Source organism: Lemur catta, chromosome 1 (assembly GCF_020740605.2).
Source record: "Lemur catta isolate mLemCat1 chromosome 1, mLemCat1.pri, whole genome shotgun sequence".
Taxonomy (NCBI): domain Eukaryota; kingdom Metazoa; phylum Chordata; class Mammalia; order Primates; family Lemuridae; genus Lemur; species Lemur catta.
The window spans coordinates 209,093,780-209,110,009 of record NC_059128.1 but is presented as its reverse complement, the minus strand read 5'-3'; the positions used below and the strand labels follow the sequence as shown (position 1 = coordinate 209,110,009).

At 42.8% G+C, this 16,230-nt stretch overlaps 1 protein-coding gene across 1 annotated transcript; it reads right to left on the bottom strand.

The window, feature by feature from the left end:
• Positions 1-544: 544 nt before the first annotated feature.
• LOC123641870 (5-hydroxytryptamine receptor 3C-like) lies at positions 545-6,275 on the bottom strand. Its single transcript, XM_045556806.1, has 9 exons — positions 6,209-6,275; positions 4,780-4,949; positions 3,967-4,011; positions 3,123-3,232; positions 2,687-2,856; positions 1,866-2,026; positions 1,283-1,487; positions 905-1,120; positions 545-774 (listed from the first exon to the last, which is right to left on the bottom strand). The coding sequence occupies exons 1-9, from the start codon at positions 6,273-6,275 to the stop codon at positions 545-547; spliced, it is 1,374 nt and encodes a 457-aa protein (XP_045412762.1).
• Positions 6,276-16,230: the final 9,955 nt, after the last annotated feature.

Genomic DNA, 16,230 nt, shown 5'->3' with positions numbered 1-16,230 from the left:
GCACACACATTATGTTTCACTTATTTATCTTCTTTACTGTCAGTCTCTTCTTCCTCCCCACCACGTGAGCTCCACGCTGCACGAGGGTGGAGGTTTTTGTCAGTTTAGTTCATTGCTGTATCTTCAGCACCCAGAACAGAGCCTCATACATAATAGGTGCTCAATAAATATTTGTTAAAAGGAAATAATATATGTTAGCCTGTTTTCAAAAAAGAAGTTTAATCCCCTTCTTCCACACCAGTAACATGAGTTGCTTTTCTGGTAAACATCTGTAGTCATTTAATATAAAATCTTCCTTTTCCAGTAAAGATTATATTTCCAACATAAACATGTATATTTTGAATTCATCCTATTCTGGAAATATACTCTCGTTTCTGGGAGTGTTGGCAGTGGTTCTATTTAAGCACAGGGGGTGCTGGAGCAGGGATCATGGCATACTTGGGACTGTGCTTGCAGATTGCAGCAGAGGAGCAGTGTCTGACACGGCCAGTTGAGGCTGAGGGAAACTGAACACTGGTGCTGTTGCATGATCAGAACTCAATACCTAGGTGTTCCAGAGGCCAATGATGGTGAGGATGGAGGAGGCCATGAACAGCAGGTAGAGGCGGAAGAGCAGGGTGTCCATCATGTGGCTGAACTGCACCCACAGCTCCACCCTGTGCTGCTTCTGGGCCTCCTGCTCCCGCTGGGCCCTTGTCCATCCTGAGCCCCCAGCCACCTCTGCCTCTCCAGGGCCTGGCGACTTCTCCACCAACTCTACTGGCTCCTTCAGGCCTGTGGAAAGGACAGAGACTCAGCCCTGGGCTGTGAAGGTCACCCACCCAGAGAGGGAGGCAAAGAGGGAGGCAGGGGCGGAGAAGTGGGGGTGTGGGAAGAGCAAGTGTGGGGGGCTGACTTCCCTCACCAGGCAGCTGGGCCTGGGGGAGACCCAGGCCCTCATTTCCCTTGTGGGGCGCAGTGGGGCAGCATTTCCTTGGGCAGGTGCAGTGCAGCAGCAGGGAGTGGAGCCAGCTTGGCATGGGTGGGGGCTGGGTGGTGGCCAGGTGCAGCAGGTAGGTGATGAAGACGGTCTCCAGCAGGCTGAGCACCATCAGTGACAGGCACAGGGCAAAGTAGACACCTGAGGGCAAAGCAAACTGTAAATAAAACAGAACTAAGTTCTTGTTATGTCTCTATCCCAAAGCCAGTCTTCCCTGAGAGCCCCTTCCCTCCTTAATGAGAGCAGCAGCTGGTCCCTGTCCTCTGCTGCCTCTGCTTCTCCAGAGAGTGGGAGGAGCCATACTGATGAGGGGGGTGCCGCTGGCAGGGAGCAAGTCATTCATCATGAGCAGGAAGACGTTGTAGCCCAGCAGGAGGGTTATCTTGAATGGGGCACGATTCCCACTCTCTGCAGGTAGGTAGAAGCTGAGGGCGTCGATGGCCTTGAGAAAACCACTGGGCACCAGGAGGTTTACCACGTAGAGGTTGGGCCTGCGCCTGATGGCTACCTGGTGGGGAGAGAGCAGAGAACTGGGTGAAGCTAGGACTGAAGGGAGTCGGAGGGGTGGTTCTAGCCTCTTCCTTCTTAGGTGTCCTCACCCCAGCAAGGGCTCTTTCTGGGGCTGGAGGAGAAGCAGCTTTCACATAACTAACAAGACTCCCTCATGCTTACTAATGAAACCCTAGGCCAAAGCTGGCAGGATCAGAAAAGGCGGATGCTGCCGGACACTTGGGAGAGAGGAAGGCTGTGAGGGTTATGGTGCCCTGGGGCTTTCTGGTCTGGGGCAAGAAGTAAGAGGCTCTGGCTCTGGGATTCAGATGGATCTGGCTCGGGAGGTGGTGATGGGAGCATGTGGGGGACAGCTATGGCAGAATCGTGGACTCACATAGAACATGATCTGGTCAAAAAGACTGGAGCCCACGACCATCCTCGGGGTGGCCTTGCTGATGCCCAGGAGCTCCCACTCCCCTTGTGTGCGGATGATGCCCTGTGAAGTATCTGTCATCTCCCACACTTCCTTGTCCATGCCCAGCAGCATGCTATCCACTGCAGGGGAGACAAACACTCAACACACATCTCCCCAGCGCCCACTCCGTACAGGGCTTAGAGTGATGAATTAACAAATCACCTTAGCTACCTTCTCCAGATTGCCCAAAAGAGTGACTTCCTTGCTCCCAGTTGCCTCCTTTCCTTTTTCTTTCTTTCTTTTTTTGTGAGACAGAGTCTCCCGCTGTTGCCTTGGGTAGAGTGCAGTGGCATCATCACAGCTCACTGCAACCTCAAACTCCTGGGCTCAAGAGATCCTCCTGCCTCAGCCTCCTAAGTAGCTGGAACTACAGGTGTGTGCCACGAATGCCCAGCTAGTTTTTCTATATTTAGTAGAGATGGGGTCTTGCTCTTGCTCAGGCTGGTCTTGAACTCCTGACCTCAATTATCCTCCCCTCAGCCTCCCAGAGTGCTAGGATTCTAGGCATGAGCCACCAGCCTGGCCTATCAATTGCCTCCTTTCTATTCTGGGCTTTCTCAGGAAGTTTCACCCCCTTCCAAGTTCAACACCCCCACCAATCATCCACATGTCCCCAATCAGCAAATATCCCCTGTCCCTGCTTATGTATTTTAAAAAAACGAGTTTGCCTCCGTGTGCTTCTTTGCTGCCCCACCAGTCGATCTCATTTACCCCATCCCAGAACCTCTACTGCAACTTACCTGTGTAGAGGAAAGAGCTAAAGGTGAGTGTGCAGTTCTGCTGGTCAAAAGGGAAGTAGAAGATGTCCAGATTACAGATGCTCGTCACCCGCATTGGCTTGCTATACACAACGTGACCGTCATTAGTCACATATGCAGAGAGGCCTTCTGGGGTCTGATCCACATTCATGCTAAGTGGCAAAAGGGGAAAGAGGCGTGTGCCCTGGGGTTCACATCAGGTTAGTTTTCTTTTGTAAGACAGGGCTCATTAAGGTCATTCTGCCATCTTTTCTGCTGACCATTTTCTCATTTCTAGGGAAGAAGTTGATCAGCTGTGATCTTGCTTCTCTCTGAAGTAAGTGTTTAGTGGCCCCGCCGTATGGGTTTGCCCTGCACTGCCCTGGCCTGTCCCTTGCAGACAGGGCTTCCTTCCAGCTTTCCCAGCCCTGATACCCACGATTCCATGATGAAGATGTCTGGCAGCCACAGGTTCTCGGTTGTCACAGTGAGTTTATTGACATTACCACATTCTTCCGGGTCCCAGCTGATGAAAGGGTTATCCCAGATCTAGAGCACACGGCACAGAGGGACGAGTTATGGCTGAAGCCTGGAGCTAGTTTAGGTCAGCATCTCCTGCCCTTTCATTCCTTCATAAATAAATAAGTAAATAAATGTATGTGTTTTTTTTTTTCTAAATATGTGTACTATGAGCATATGATAAAACATCAGCCATTCCAGAAAGGTATAATATAAAAAGCAATGTTTTCCATGCTGGATTCACCTCAATTCAGTCCCTATCTAACCTCAGTCTCATTATTAACAGTTTCTTGTGTATCATTCCAGAAAAAGAAATTAATGCACATTCCAGCATTCATTTTTAATTACACAGAATGAGACTAAGTACATTGTTATGCATGTTGCTTTTTTGATCTCATTTCCTTTTAAATTCTGATTTCTCTTCTCTGTCTGGTGATGTTTCCCCTTCTCTAGCTAGCAAAGTCTTCTTGGCCTTTACTTTCCACTGAAGGGAAACCTTCAGCTGGACGCTGGTTACATTTGGGCCCTGAAGCTCACTTAGGGGCTTCCACCTGGATGCCCTCCTTCTCCCTGTGCTTTCCATCTGTGTCTTTCAAAGTTGATTGGCAGCCTAGGAAGCTATTTGTCACCAACACTGGCCCCATTCTGGTTGGATTTATCTATTCCCTCAAGCACTGTTAATTTCAATGAATGTAATTTTTGCAAGCAAAGCCAGAAAGAAAGGGAAGGAGACAGAGAGAAGGAAGAAGCCAAATCTCACATACCATATTGAACCATAGAAATGATGTCAGCAGCTGAAGCTGTGCATTCTATAAAAAAAAAAAATCCCATCCAGGATCATTAAAGGCATGAAATCAGGACCTAGTCTACCTCCTGCCGTTGTTTTCTAAGTGGTCTCAAGAGACAGTTTACCTTTTCAATCACAAGTCACAAAAGAAAGGTTAGAAAATGGAGGTTGCATGGAAAATATAGGTGCAGAAACAGTATGGGGATCCACTGGGAATGCATTTTTTTTTTTTTTTTTTTGAGACAGAGTCTCACTTTGTTGCCCGGGCTAGAGTGCCATGGCGTCAGCCTAGCTCACAGCAACCTCAAACTCCTGGGCTGAAGCGATCCTACTGCCTCAGCCTCCCCAGTAGCTGGGACTACAGGCATGTGCCACCATGCCCGGCTAATTTTTTATATATATATTTTTAGTTGTCCAGATAATTTTTATTTCTATTTTTAGTAGAGACGGGGTCTCGCTCAGGCTGGTCTCGAACTCCTGACCTTGAGTGATCCACCCGCCTCGGCCTCCCAGAGGGCTAGGATTACAGGCGTGAGCCACCGCGCCTGGCCTAGGAATGCATTTTTTGTAGAATATTTCCACAAGGGCAGGACTCATGTTCCCGGGAGAATGTTACTGCAGAATTCCTGTGCATGCTTCCCGACTCCATAGGAGGACATCTGACTCATACAAAATCCATTCAGGGGACTCATTGCTCATCATGGGACCAGGGCAATGTTGAATTGACAATGTCAAGAGTCCTTGTTCCTTTTTAGAAGCCTATGGAAAGAATGTAGGAGTCAGAACTTACTACTTCCAGGATGGCAGACAAGGTGAAGGAGATGTTGACGTGAGTGGGGATGCTGTAGTTGGTGACTGGACGGAAGGCCTTCTGGTTAAATACGGCCTGGAAGGCAGCAGGGTCCACCCCATGCCGGTGAAAGCCTGAGCAATTGATGGTGAAAGTGGTGTTTGCCCTTCCTGTAGAGAGCAGATGCCTTGTGAGATGGGAACAGGGCTTCTGTGTTTCCTACGGGAGAGAGGTACCAGGGCTGGGGCCTGAGAACCTCTCTGCAGAGAAGGAAAACGTGGACACTGGGAGAGGCATGTAAACCTCTCCTGCCTGGGCCAAGATTTCCTTCCTGCCAGGGCGGGGAGAATGGGCCCGGCCAGTAGGCAAATGGTGGAAGGTGATGTGGTGAGCTGAGTCAGAGCTCAGATCTTTCTTCCTGTGTTTTTGCTCCCACATAAGATTATCCAAATTCGTATGCAAACAGCCCTTCCAGTGAATCTTATTCCTTTTATACAGCCCTAAAGTTTTGGCCTTTGACCATACTTTCTTCTCTCTAGCTCTATCACGATTCTTCCTCATAGTTGCTGACCAAAATTTCCCCTAAAATGTTTTTTTCTTAATTTTTCCTTCTCACTTGCAGGTTTTTCTGTTTCCTGAAAGGAAAATTTAGAGAGAAGTAAACATGAATGTGACATAAAATATGTGAGGACTTAAGGGATGTTGTATATAATGTGCATTTGTTGACAACTTACCACGTGCTGTGATCTGTACCCTTCCCAAATTCAGTGACTTCCTCTGAGGTCTGTGGGAGCCATTTGCATCATCACCATCTCGAGAAGCTCCCCCGGATCACTCACCGTGGGGTTGGCGGAGCCATACAACGAAACATAAAAGCCCTGCCGTCTACCTCACTCCTGACGACCATGTAACAGATTGTCCCCGTAACTGTAGCTCAGCAAGTCCTCTCCCAGGCCTCTTCCACTGCATTTCCATGCCAACTGACTCACAGGGGTCACTCCCAAACCAGAGAGAAACATACCCCAGGGGAAGCAAATGTTGTTTTTTCCCTCCAGCACAAGATCTTCCCAAGTGACATAGGAGAAGAGTTAGCTTATTGTCAACAATCCCCAAGCTACCCTGTTCATAGTTACCATATCTTGGTAAAAAAGGAAAAGTTGGATATTATATATAAGGGTGGAAATGGACAGGTGGCAAAAAGGAAGGACAGACAATTTGGTAGACGTCTTTGAAGGCAAATGAGAGGGGGGCTGTGCGTACTGACCAGTCAAAAGGGTTTTCCATCTGCCCCTAAAGGAAAGCCAAAACATCGATACTACAGAGAATTTTAACCCATCGGTTCTGGATGTTATGCAGTTTTGGAGAATAAGTTTTTCTGAATGTTGCTCAGAACAGTGTTCCCATCTCCCCTGTTCTTGCCCCCTCTTACCTTGAAGCAGAAGGCTGACAGTGAGGCAGAGGAGGACTCCCCGCCTTGCAGACCACCCCACTTCCATTCTCCTTTCTGGACCCTTCTCTGGGGACCTACTAGGAGCCCCCAAACCCTTGAGTTTAAAGGAGCTCAGACCACACCTTGGTTCCTGGTTTTGAATACTGGCTGTGTCAGGTGACCACTCCTTAGTGAGCTTGTGGCCAGAGAGGTCACAGCAGAGTGTCCTGCGCTGTCCCTGCCCAGGTATGCCCTCTGGGCTCCAAGCAGGCAGGAAGTTGGGCCAAGACTAGGGGAGAAGCACCTATTTGGCAGGCCTGTCTAGATGAGCAGTTTTAAATCTATGTTCTAAGTACCTTCTGGAGGGGAACCTGAGGGATGGGGCAGGTGAAGCCATTAATAACAGCCTTATCATGTCCTTGTGGAACTAACTGTACCTCAGGGAGAGTGCATGGACCACTGGGAAAGGAATGGTTATACTCTCTTGTGGTCCCCTTGTAGTAGGGGACTCCTACAAATTTTAGAAGGCAAGAACATGCAATAATTTTCTTGCAGACCTAGAAACATATGCTTTACTGTGGACATTAGGAATTATCATCAATATTGAGTTATGAAACTCAGTTGAGAAGTTGAGCTCCATTTTTAATACGTAAACCTAACAGATCCCCACAGCTAGCACCATAGCACAGATCTGCGTCATTCCTTGTTCATGTTATTGCAAAAAGCCTCTTGGTAAGGTGTCCTTTATCCAGTTTCTCCCCAGTGGAATCCTTTATTTTGCCATTCTCCTAAGATAGAACTCTCCTACTTACCCTTCCTTATCTAATGTCTCTGAAAGCCTACTGCCCTGGGGCCATCAAGCAGGGTGTGTTAGCAAAAGATCATTTGATGAGCTTTTTGAAAATATCTGCACACAAACACATGGGGTGTGTTTGTGTGTGTGTTTAAAAGCACCCAGGTGGTCTGATTCACACTCACTTCACTGAAGACCTTTGAGCTGGCCTGTGGTGCAACATCACTATCAGGATATTGATGTTTATACAGCCAAAATACAGATATCAACATCAAGATCCTTTATGTCACACTTTTATAGCCACACCCACCTTTCTCCCCACCCTCCAAACTCCAGCAACCATTAATGTGTTCTCCATTTCTATAAATTTGCCATTTCAAAAATGTTGTATAAATCAAACCATATGGATGTAACCTTTTGGGATTGGCTTTTTCACTCAGTGTAGTTCTCTGGAGATCCATTCAGGTTGTTGCATGTATCAATAGTCTATTTCTTTTTATTGATGAGAAATGTTCCATGGTATGGATGTACCATAGTTTAACCATTCACCTGTTGAAGGACAGCTGGGCTGTTTATAGTTTTTAGCTATTATCTGTAAAACTGCTATAGACATTTGTACACAGGTTTTTGTGTGAACACAAGTCTTAAGGAATAAATGCCTAGAAGTGCAATTGCTGGATTGTATGGTAATTGCATGTTTAGTTTTTTAAGAAACTATAACACTCTTTTCTAGAGTGGCTGTATCATTTTACTTTCCTACCAGCAAAGTATGAGTGATCAAGTTTCTCTGCATTTTTAGAAATTTCGAACTTTGGGTAAGTAAGGATTTCTTAAAAGAAGACCCTAAAGATTATAACTAAGAAGAAAAAGATTAAAAAAGTAAAACTATTCATCAAAGGGCACTAAATGTGAAAAGTCAAGTCAAATACTGGGAGAATATCTTTGCAACACATATAACTGACCAAAGAATGGAGAATATACAAAACAAATTTAGATATGAATAAAGGAGAAACAGTCTACTAGAAAAATGGACAAAAGACACAAATTGGCATTTTATAGAAGAGAAAATACAAACAGCCCATATACCTGTAAAAAGATACCCAACCTCATCTGTAATTATGGGAAAGCAAATGAACTTAACATCATAATGTTACCATTTCACACGCAACAGATGGCAAAAATTAAAAAGTCTGAGGGCAGAATGCCATGTGACAACCAATGCAGAGATTGAGTGTTGCACCTGCAAGTCAGGGCACACCAGGGATGTTCCCTGCCAGCAAACCACCAGAAGCGGGAAGAGGTGAGGATGGATTCTCCCCTGGACTTTCAGAGAGATCATGGCTCTGCCACACTTTGATTTCAGACTTCTAGCCTCCAGAACTATGAGACAATCAATTGCTTTGGTTTTAAGCCCCACAGTCCGTGGTGCTTCATTATGGCGGCCTTAGCAAACTAATACAAAGGGCAAGCGCAGAAACAGTGGGGCGGGTTAGGAGGCTGTTGCTTTACTTTCACTGAGCGATGATGGTGGCTGGGACTTTGCCTTCCTGGGCACTTAGGGGTTGGTCCTCGCACGGCCTCCGTGCTAGTGGAAGAGACAGACAGGAGCAAGCAAAAAAAATAAGCTAATTTCAGAATGAGGAATTGAACATTACTCAGTCTTTACAATTATTGTAATTTCTTCCACCCCTGAAATCATCATGAGGCCAGTGGCTACAGGATTACTGCAGGTAATGACGTAAATGGAATAATATGCAGCAATGAAATGGAATTAACTTCAGTTTACATGGCAATATGGTTAAATCTCAAAAGCTTAATGTTGGATTATAAAAACAAATTGCAAAATATGTATAGTATGATACTACATAATATATGTGTGCATATATTCTAAAAGTATATATATTTTAACAATATGGTGTTTAAAAATGTATGCATATGCAGTAAAACTAAAACAAAAAGTAAGGGAATGATAAATACAAAATTCAGAACAGTTATTACCTCTTCAAGGACAGGAACATGGATCTCCTGGGGAAGGCCCTCCCAGAAGACTTCAAAGATCTTGGTAGTTGTAGGTGGGGAATGCAGGACTTTCACATTTCATCTTTACACTCATATAATGTTTAAAAAATAGTTTAAAGCATTAAAAAAAACCATGGGCACATTTTTAAAACAACTTAATTGAGGTATAATTAACATAAAATAAATTGTTTAAAGAGTACAATTTCATAAATGTTGACATATGTATACGCCTGTGAAACCATCAGCACAGGCAATAATGAACACATCCGTCATCCTCCAAAATGTTCTGCGTCTCTCTGTAATCCCTCCCTCCTGCTTGTCCCTACCCCACTTGTCACCCCCAGGTCACCACTGGTCTGTTTTCTGTTCTTATACCTTACTTTCAAACTTCCTAGAATTTCATGCACCCTTTCTTCTTTCCTTGTATATTTATTTAGAGCTATGCTTTCCTTTGAAATATTTATCTTCCACAAGTTTTCATATGTACTAGGTTCAGTTCTAGGAATTTTTTAAATTCAATTTTTGTTTTTTCTTTGACCTATGAATTATTTAGAAATATACTTTTTCAGATGGGGGTGAAAATAAAAAGTAGAAATATACTTTTTCATCTACAAACATGGAAGAAGATGGTTATGCTTTTGTTATTGGTTTCTAGTTTAATTGTATTGTGATTAGAGAGGCAGCAGAACAAAGTGGTTAAGAGTATGAACTTTAGGCCGGGCGCGGTGGCTCAGGCCTGTAATCCTAGCACTCTGGGAGGCTGAGGTGGGAGGATTGCTTGAGGTCAGGAGTTTGAGACCAGCCCGAGCAAGAGCTAGACCTTGTCTCTAAAATAAATAGATAAATTTAAAATAAAATAAAATAAAAGAGTATGAACTTTAAAGCTAGACTCCCTCAGTTTGAAGCCTAGATCTACCATTTTACAAGTTGTATAATTTTGGGCTTAAGTTATTTAAGCTCTTTGCCATAGTTTCTTCAACTTTAAAGTGAGATGATACTAGTTCCTATTCTATAGTGTTGTTATGACGATTAATTAAGGTAATAATGATGAAATGCTTAGAACAGTGCTGGTACATAATAAACACCATGTAAGTGTTTGTTAATAATAATAAAATATTCAGAGAACACAGTCTAATTGCTACTAAGCTTTGAGACTTGTTTTGTAGTCTATATGTAGCTAATTTTGTAATATCTCATGTATACATTCAAAGAATGTTTATCTTCCAATTATTGTGTATAGAATTCCACATAGTCTCCTTAAATCTAATGTAATTGTGTGGCTAAAGTCTATTATATTTTTACAAATGTGTTATCATTCACCGAGATGTGTTGAAATCTCCCATTGTAATGGTAGATCTATCACTTTCTCTTTGTAATTCTTTTAATTTTTGCTTTATATATTTCAAGGCTGTTTTATGAGGTGTATTCAAGTTTAGAATGTTAATATCCTCCAAGTGATTAAACATTTTATCATTATATAGAGATCCTCTTTATCTCGAATAATTATTTGTCTTGATAATTCTGTCTGATATTAAAATATGAATAGAGTCATTCTGGCTTACTTTTGGATAGTATTTGTCTTACATACCTTTTCCAATCATTTACCTTTAGTTTTTCTACGTCCTTATGTGTTGTTTTTTTCAATCTAATTTTACAAATACTGACTAAATTGCTGAGTTTAATCTATTTACATTTATTTTGATTACTAGTATATTTGGATTTATTTCTATTAATATCATCTTATTTCATATTTTGTTTCTTTTTTTCCTCCTTTCTTGCCTTCTTTTGAATTTGTTTAGGATCATCTTTCCTTATTTTATTTTCCTTCTTTACTGATTTGGAAATCATATACTCTATTTCTGTTATTTTAGTGAATACTTTTAGATTTTTTCATGCATGCCACAGAAGATTGTCACCCAAATGAACAGTCCTGATACCAGGGCCTATTCTTCTGCTACATTGTCTCTTCCTTCTCAGCATGCACCAGTGGCCTCATGAGAAGTACCTTATGACCAGCTGACTGAGGAAGTATAGTTTCCACATGACTCTGTACAATATGCTGACACGACCCAAAAGTGGACAGCTGTAGCACTACAGCCACTCTAGGATGACTCCGATAGACAATAGTGAAGGAAAAACTTCCCAGGGGCAGAACTTTGAGCAGTGCATCTAGTTGTTCATTTTCTCTGGAAGGAGAGACAGCTAGAGGCTCAAATTTGTACTGCTTCACGTGCAGTTGCTAATGGTTTAGTTGGATGGTCAGGGAAGTTGGAGGAAACACAGTTGGAAGATCAGTGACAAGAAGGTCTAGGGAAAAGACAGCAGAAAATGTGCTATCAAATTGGCAGAAAATGTGAAAATATTTTTGTTCCATGTGAATGCTCCCTGAAGAGCAACCTCAGCAGATGAGGATTTAATCAGCAAATGGGCAAGATGACTCATTCTGTGCAGGAATGATAGCCTCTTCCCCCCAGGCAGCCCTGCCCTTGCTCAATGGCTTGTAAACAAGGTGGCCATGGTGAGAGAGATTGATGTTTTTCACAAGCTCCACAATGTTGACTTTTGTGCACTAAGGCACATCTTTTTATAGTCACTGCTGAGCGCCCAGCCTACTAAGAATAGAGACAAATACTGAGCCTCTAGTGTGGCATCATTTCCCGGGGGACAATCAGCCAGCTACCCAGTGGCAGCTGATTACACAGGACCAGTTTCATTGTGGGAGGACCAGAGTTTTGTTCTCACTGGAATAGACATTCAGTTTGAATATGGTTTACTTTCCCTCCTTTCAATGCTTTTGCCAAAACAACTGTGAACTCCAAAATGCCTAATTCTATCATGAATCCATACAACATTACTTTTGATCAAAGAACTCGTTTTATAGCAAGTGAAGTATTGGTATTAGGCTCATGTTCATGGGACTCACTGGTCTTATCATACACTAGGTGCATCAAACAGTGGAATGGCCCTTTGAAGACTCACCCATAATGGCAACATCTTGTGGGGCTAGAGTAATGTCTTCCAAAATACAGTGTATACTCGAAGTTAGTGATCAATATATGGTCCCATTTACCCTATAGGTAGGATTCAAGGGTCTGGGGACCAAGGTGTAAGGTTTCTTTGAAGTAGCCGGCACCAGAGAAAGAAAGATGAGCAAAGTTGAAAGGGATAAGTAAAGAGGATTTATTGGAGCGCTCCCGGTGGGGGTAATGAGTCCCTGAGAGAGGGACCCGAGCGAGCCTCATGGGACCCACGGAGTGGTACCAGAGAGGCCGCATCGCCCAGAAGTCTGAGTGGGTTTATATAGGTTCTTAGGACCTCGCCAGGAGAAGTCCATGCGAGGAGTGAGGAATTTCTTTGTTTCAGCTTTAGGGTGGGTATTCAGGAATAGGAGGGGCTTCCTCTTTTTTCATTAGGGAAGGGAGGGGTACCTGCCACCAGCCTTACACAAGGGAGGGAAATGGGAAAATTTTCTGTCACTATTGTCCCTACTTACTAAGCCACCAATGAAATGTCTGCTTTTCATTCCTGCAGCTTTGGGCTCTGCTGTTCCAGGAGTCTTAGTTTCCAATAGAGGAATGCTTCCACCAGGTGATGCAGCAATAGTTCCATTAAACTGGAAGTTGAGACTACCGTTTGACCAATTTGGACTCCATGTACTATTGAACCAACAGGCAAAAAAGGGGGTAGTTGATCCTGTGAAGGAGAAATTGGGTTATTATTAATATATGATGGTGGTAAGAAAGAATATAACTGGAATGCAGAAGATCCCCTGAGGTGCCTCTTAGCACTCTCAGGTCCTGTGATTAAAATCAGTGGAAAATTACAACAACCTAAAACAGACAGGACTGCTAAATGCTCAGTGCCTTCAGGGATGAAGATTTAGGTCACCCTATCAGGCAAGGAATCATGGCCAGCCAAGGAGCTAGTTGAAGGCAAAGAGAATAAGGAATAGGTAGTGGAAGAAGGTAGTTATAAGTACCAGCTATCGCCATACAACCAGTTTACAGTGATATCACAGAGAACTGTGATAGTTATAAGTATTTATTCCTTACTTTGATATGACTATATTTGTGTATGTATTAGTCACTCTCTTTCTCTTTCCTTCTCCCATATCCTTCTATATAACAGATGTTAATAGTAGTTAACCTTGTATCTCAGTACTTAAGATAAAAAAAATATCAAAACGAAATGTGACTCAGCCAGAAAATGAGTGAATATCACCCAAGAACGGATAGAGGAACTTTGTATCTGCTTTTGGGGAGGGTTAGCCTATTTCTGGTTGTACAAGAGACAGTTGTGTATGTCACATGTGAGGTATGATTTTGCTATCGTCTTTATTTGGAAGTTAAGTATGGCTAAAAGAGGTACATATGGGTGGCAGGGGGTGGACTATTGTTGATTCGTATTGTGTCAACTTAGCTAAGCTGAAATTCAATTCCCAGAATTCCCATCCCTGCGCAGTTCTGGGTTGGCCAGGGCTAAAAGAGGCATTTTGTGGGAAATTAGGAAGGCAGAAGTGAAGTAGCACCCATATATGTTTTTTGCTTAGAAGCACAAGAAGCTGTTGCAGCTTATACACTTCGTGTAGTGGCAGCACTAGTCCCACAATCCCTGTGCTCCTATCTTCTCTCCTCCTTCAGCTTTTCCAAATCCTGGACTGCGGTGTGCTGCTCCTGCGACAGCGGCGGAGCCTGGACCTCCTCCCTCCTGCCAGGTAGCCTTCATTTCTGTTTGTGAACCCTGGGCCAGGAGGTGCAACTCCTGGGGCAGCAATGGGCCTGCAGCACCTCCAGCTCCCACCACCTGTTCTTCAGCTTCTCTGACTCTGATCAGACAACCTGCCTTGTGGAATCAGGCCAGCACCAGCTGCAGTGGCAATAGCTGTATATCAACTGACATAAGCTGATTAACCAGCTTCCACATTGTGTAAGGTGAAAGCCTGTAATGAGTCCCATATTCCATTTCATTCCTAGTGGATATGTTTCTCTGATTAACCCTGCACAGCATACATTCATAATAATGTCTAATGTTAATCAAAATCTCTGCCTTCCTCCTGAAAATATAAGGACCTTAGAATGCTTTAATTCTAATTACTATCTAATCCACTTACCTACCTTTGTCCAGCATTTTAGATATATTTTGTATTTTTAAGCATCATATGACTGTTTCATATATCAGTGTTGCTCTATATTTACTTACATATTTGCCACCTTCTTTGCTCTCATTCCTTTTTGTATCTTAAACCTGCTTATGAGGATCATTTTCCTTCTTCCTGGAATATGTACTTAGGAGCTCTATTGGTAAGGGAGCTCTTGCTGGGGAAATCTCCTGTTATTTGTAAGCCTTTTTTTTTTTTTTTCAAGACAAGGTCTTGCTCTGTTGCCCTGGCTGGTCTTGAACTCCTGGGCGCAAGTGATCCTCCTGCCTGAGCATCCCAAGTAGCTGGTATTATAGGCATGCACCACCATACCTAGCTTGATCTTCATTCTTAAAAGATTATTTTGCTAGGTATAGAATTTTAGATGGATTTGTTTTTTTCTCAGGATTTATTATAGAAAATATTATCTTACTGTCTTCTGTCTTTTGTTGTTATTTTTAAGAAATTAGCAGTTAGTGTAATTATTGTTCTTTTTTTTAGGTAAATTGTTTTTTCTCTCTAGCTGCTTTTTTTTACTTAATTCTTTTCTATTGTGGTAAAATATATACAACATAATATTTACCATTTTAACCATGTTAAGTGTACACTTCAGTGGCATTAATTAAGTACATTTGCAATGTTGTGTGATCATCACCATTATTCATCTCCAGAACTTTTTCATTATCCCAAACTGAAACTCTGTACCCATTAAACAATAACTCTCTGCCAGGCACAGTGGCTCACATCTGTAATCCTAGCACTCTAGGAGGCCGAGGCAGGAGGATGCCTTGAGGTCAGGAGTTGCAGACCAGCCTTAGCAAGAGTGAGACCCCATCTCTACAAAAAAATAGAAAAAAGTAGCCAGGCATGGTGGCACATTCCTGTAGTCTCAGCTACTCAGGAGGCTGAGGCAGGAGAATCACTTGAGCCCAGGAATTTGAGGTTGCAGTGAGCTGTGATCACATCACTGCACTCACTCCAGCCTGGGCAACACAGTGAGACCCTGTCTCACACATACACACAAAAATAGTGTAATTCCTCTACCTTTGTTCTTCTTTTTCATTTCCATACATACTTTAGAATAAGCTTGTCTCTTCTAGAAACACAAACCAACACCTCTGTACTTTCTTGTGGGTTTAGCAATGCTTTTTTTTTTTTTTGGTTAAAAACATACAAGTTTATTTTAAAACATATTAACAGTGGATTTTTTTCTCATCAAGTTTTTCTTAGTAAATCTAAAAAGTATGCTTATTCTGAAGTGCATATCTTTAAAACCCTTAAAAATTAAAAATATTTTAATTGTGGTAAAATACATATAACATAAAATTTACCATCGTAACCATTTTTAAGTGTACAGTTAAGTGGTGTTAACTACATTCACATTGCTGTGCAGCCAGTCTCCAGAACTCTTTCATCTTGCACAACCAAAACTATACCCATTAAACAACAAATTCCCCTTCCCTCATTTTCCCAGCCCCTGGCTACAATCATTCTACTTTCTGTCTCTATGAATTTGACTACTCTAGGTACTTCATATAAAAGGAATCATGCAGTGTTTATCTTTTTGTGACTGGCTTATTTCCCTCAGCAAAATGGTCCTCAAGTTTCATCTATTGTGTAGCATGTGTCAGAATTTCCTTCCTTTTTAAGGCTGAATAAGGTTGTGTTGTACATATACCACATTTTGTTTATTCATTCATCTATTGGTGTCAAGGACGCTTTTAAAAGCATATTTGCTATAATGTGTCCAATAATCTAGTACTTTGCACTGGCCAAAGACTTTTTCAGAATTCCTAATTCATCACATTGCTTGAAGCACATAGCCTCTCATTCTTTTTTTTTTTTTTTTTGAGACAGAGTCTCACTTTGTTGCCCTGGCTAGAGTGAGTGCCATGGCGTCAGCCTAGCTCACAGCAACCTCAAACTCCTGGGCTGAAGCAATCCTACTGCCTCAGCCTCCCGAGTAGCTGGGACTACAGGCATGTGCCACCATGCCCGGCTAATTTTTTCTATATATATATTTTTAGTTGTCCAGATAATTTATTTCTATTTTTAGTAGAGACGGGGTCTTGC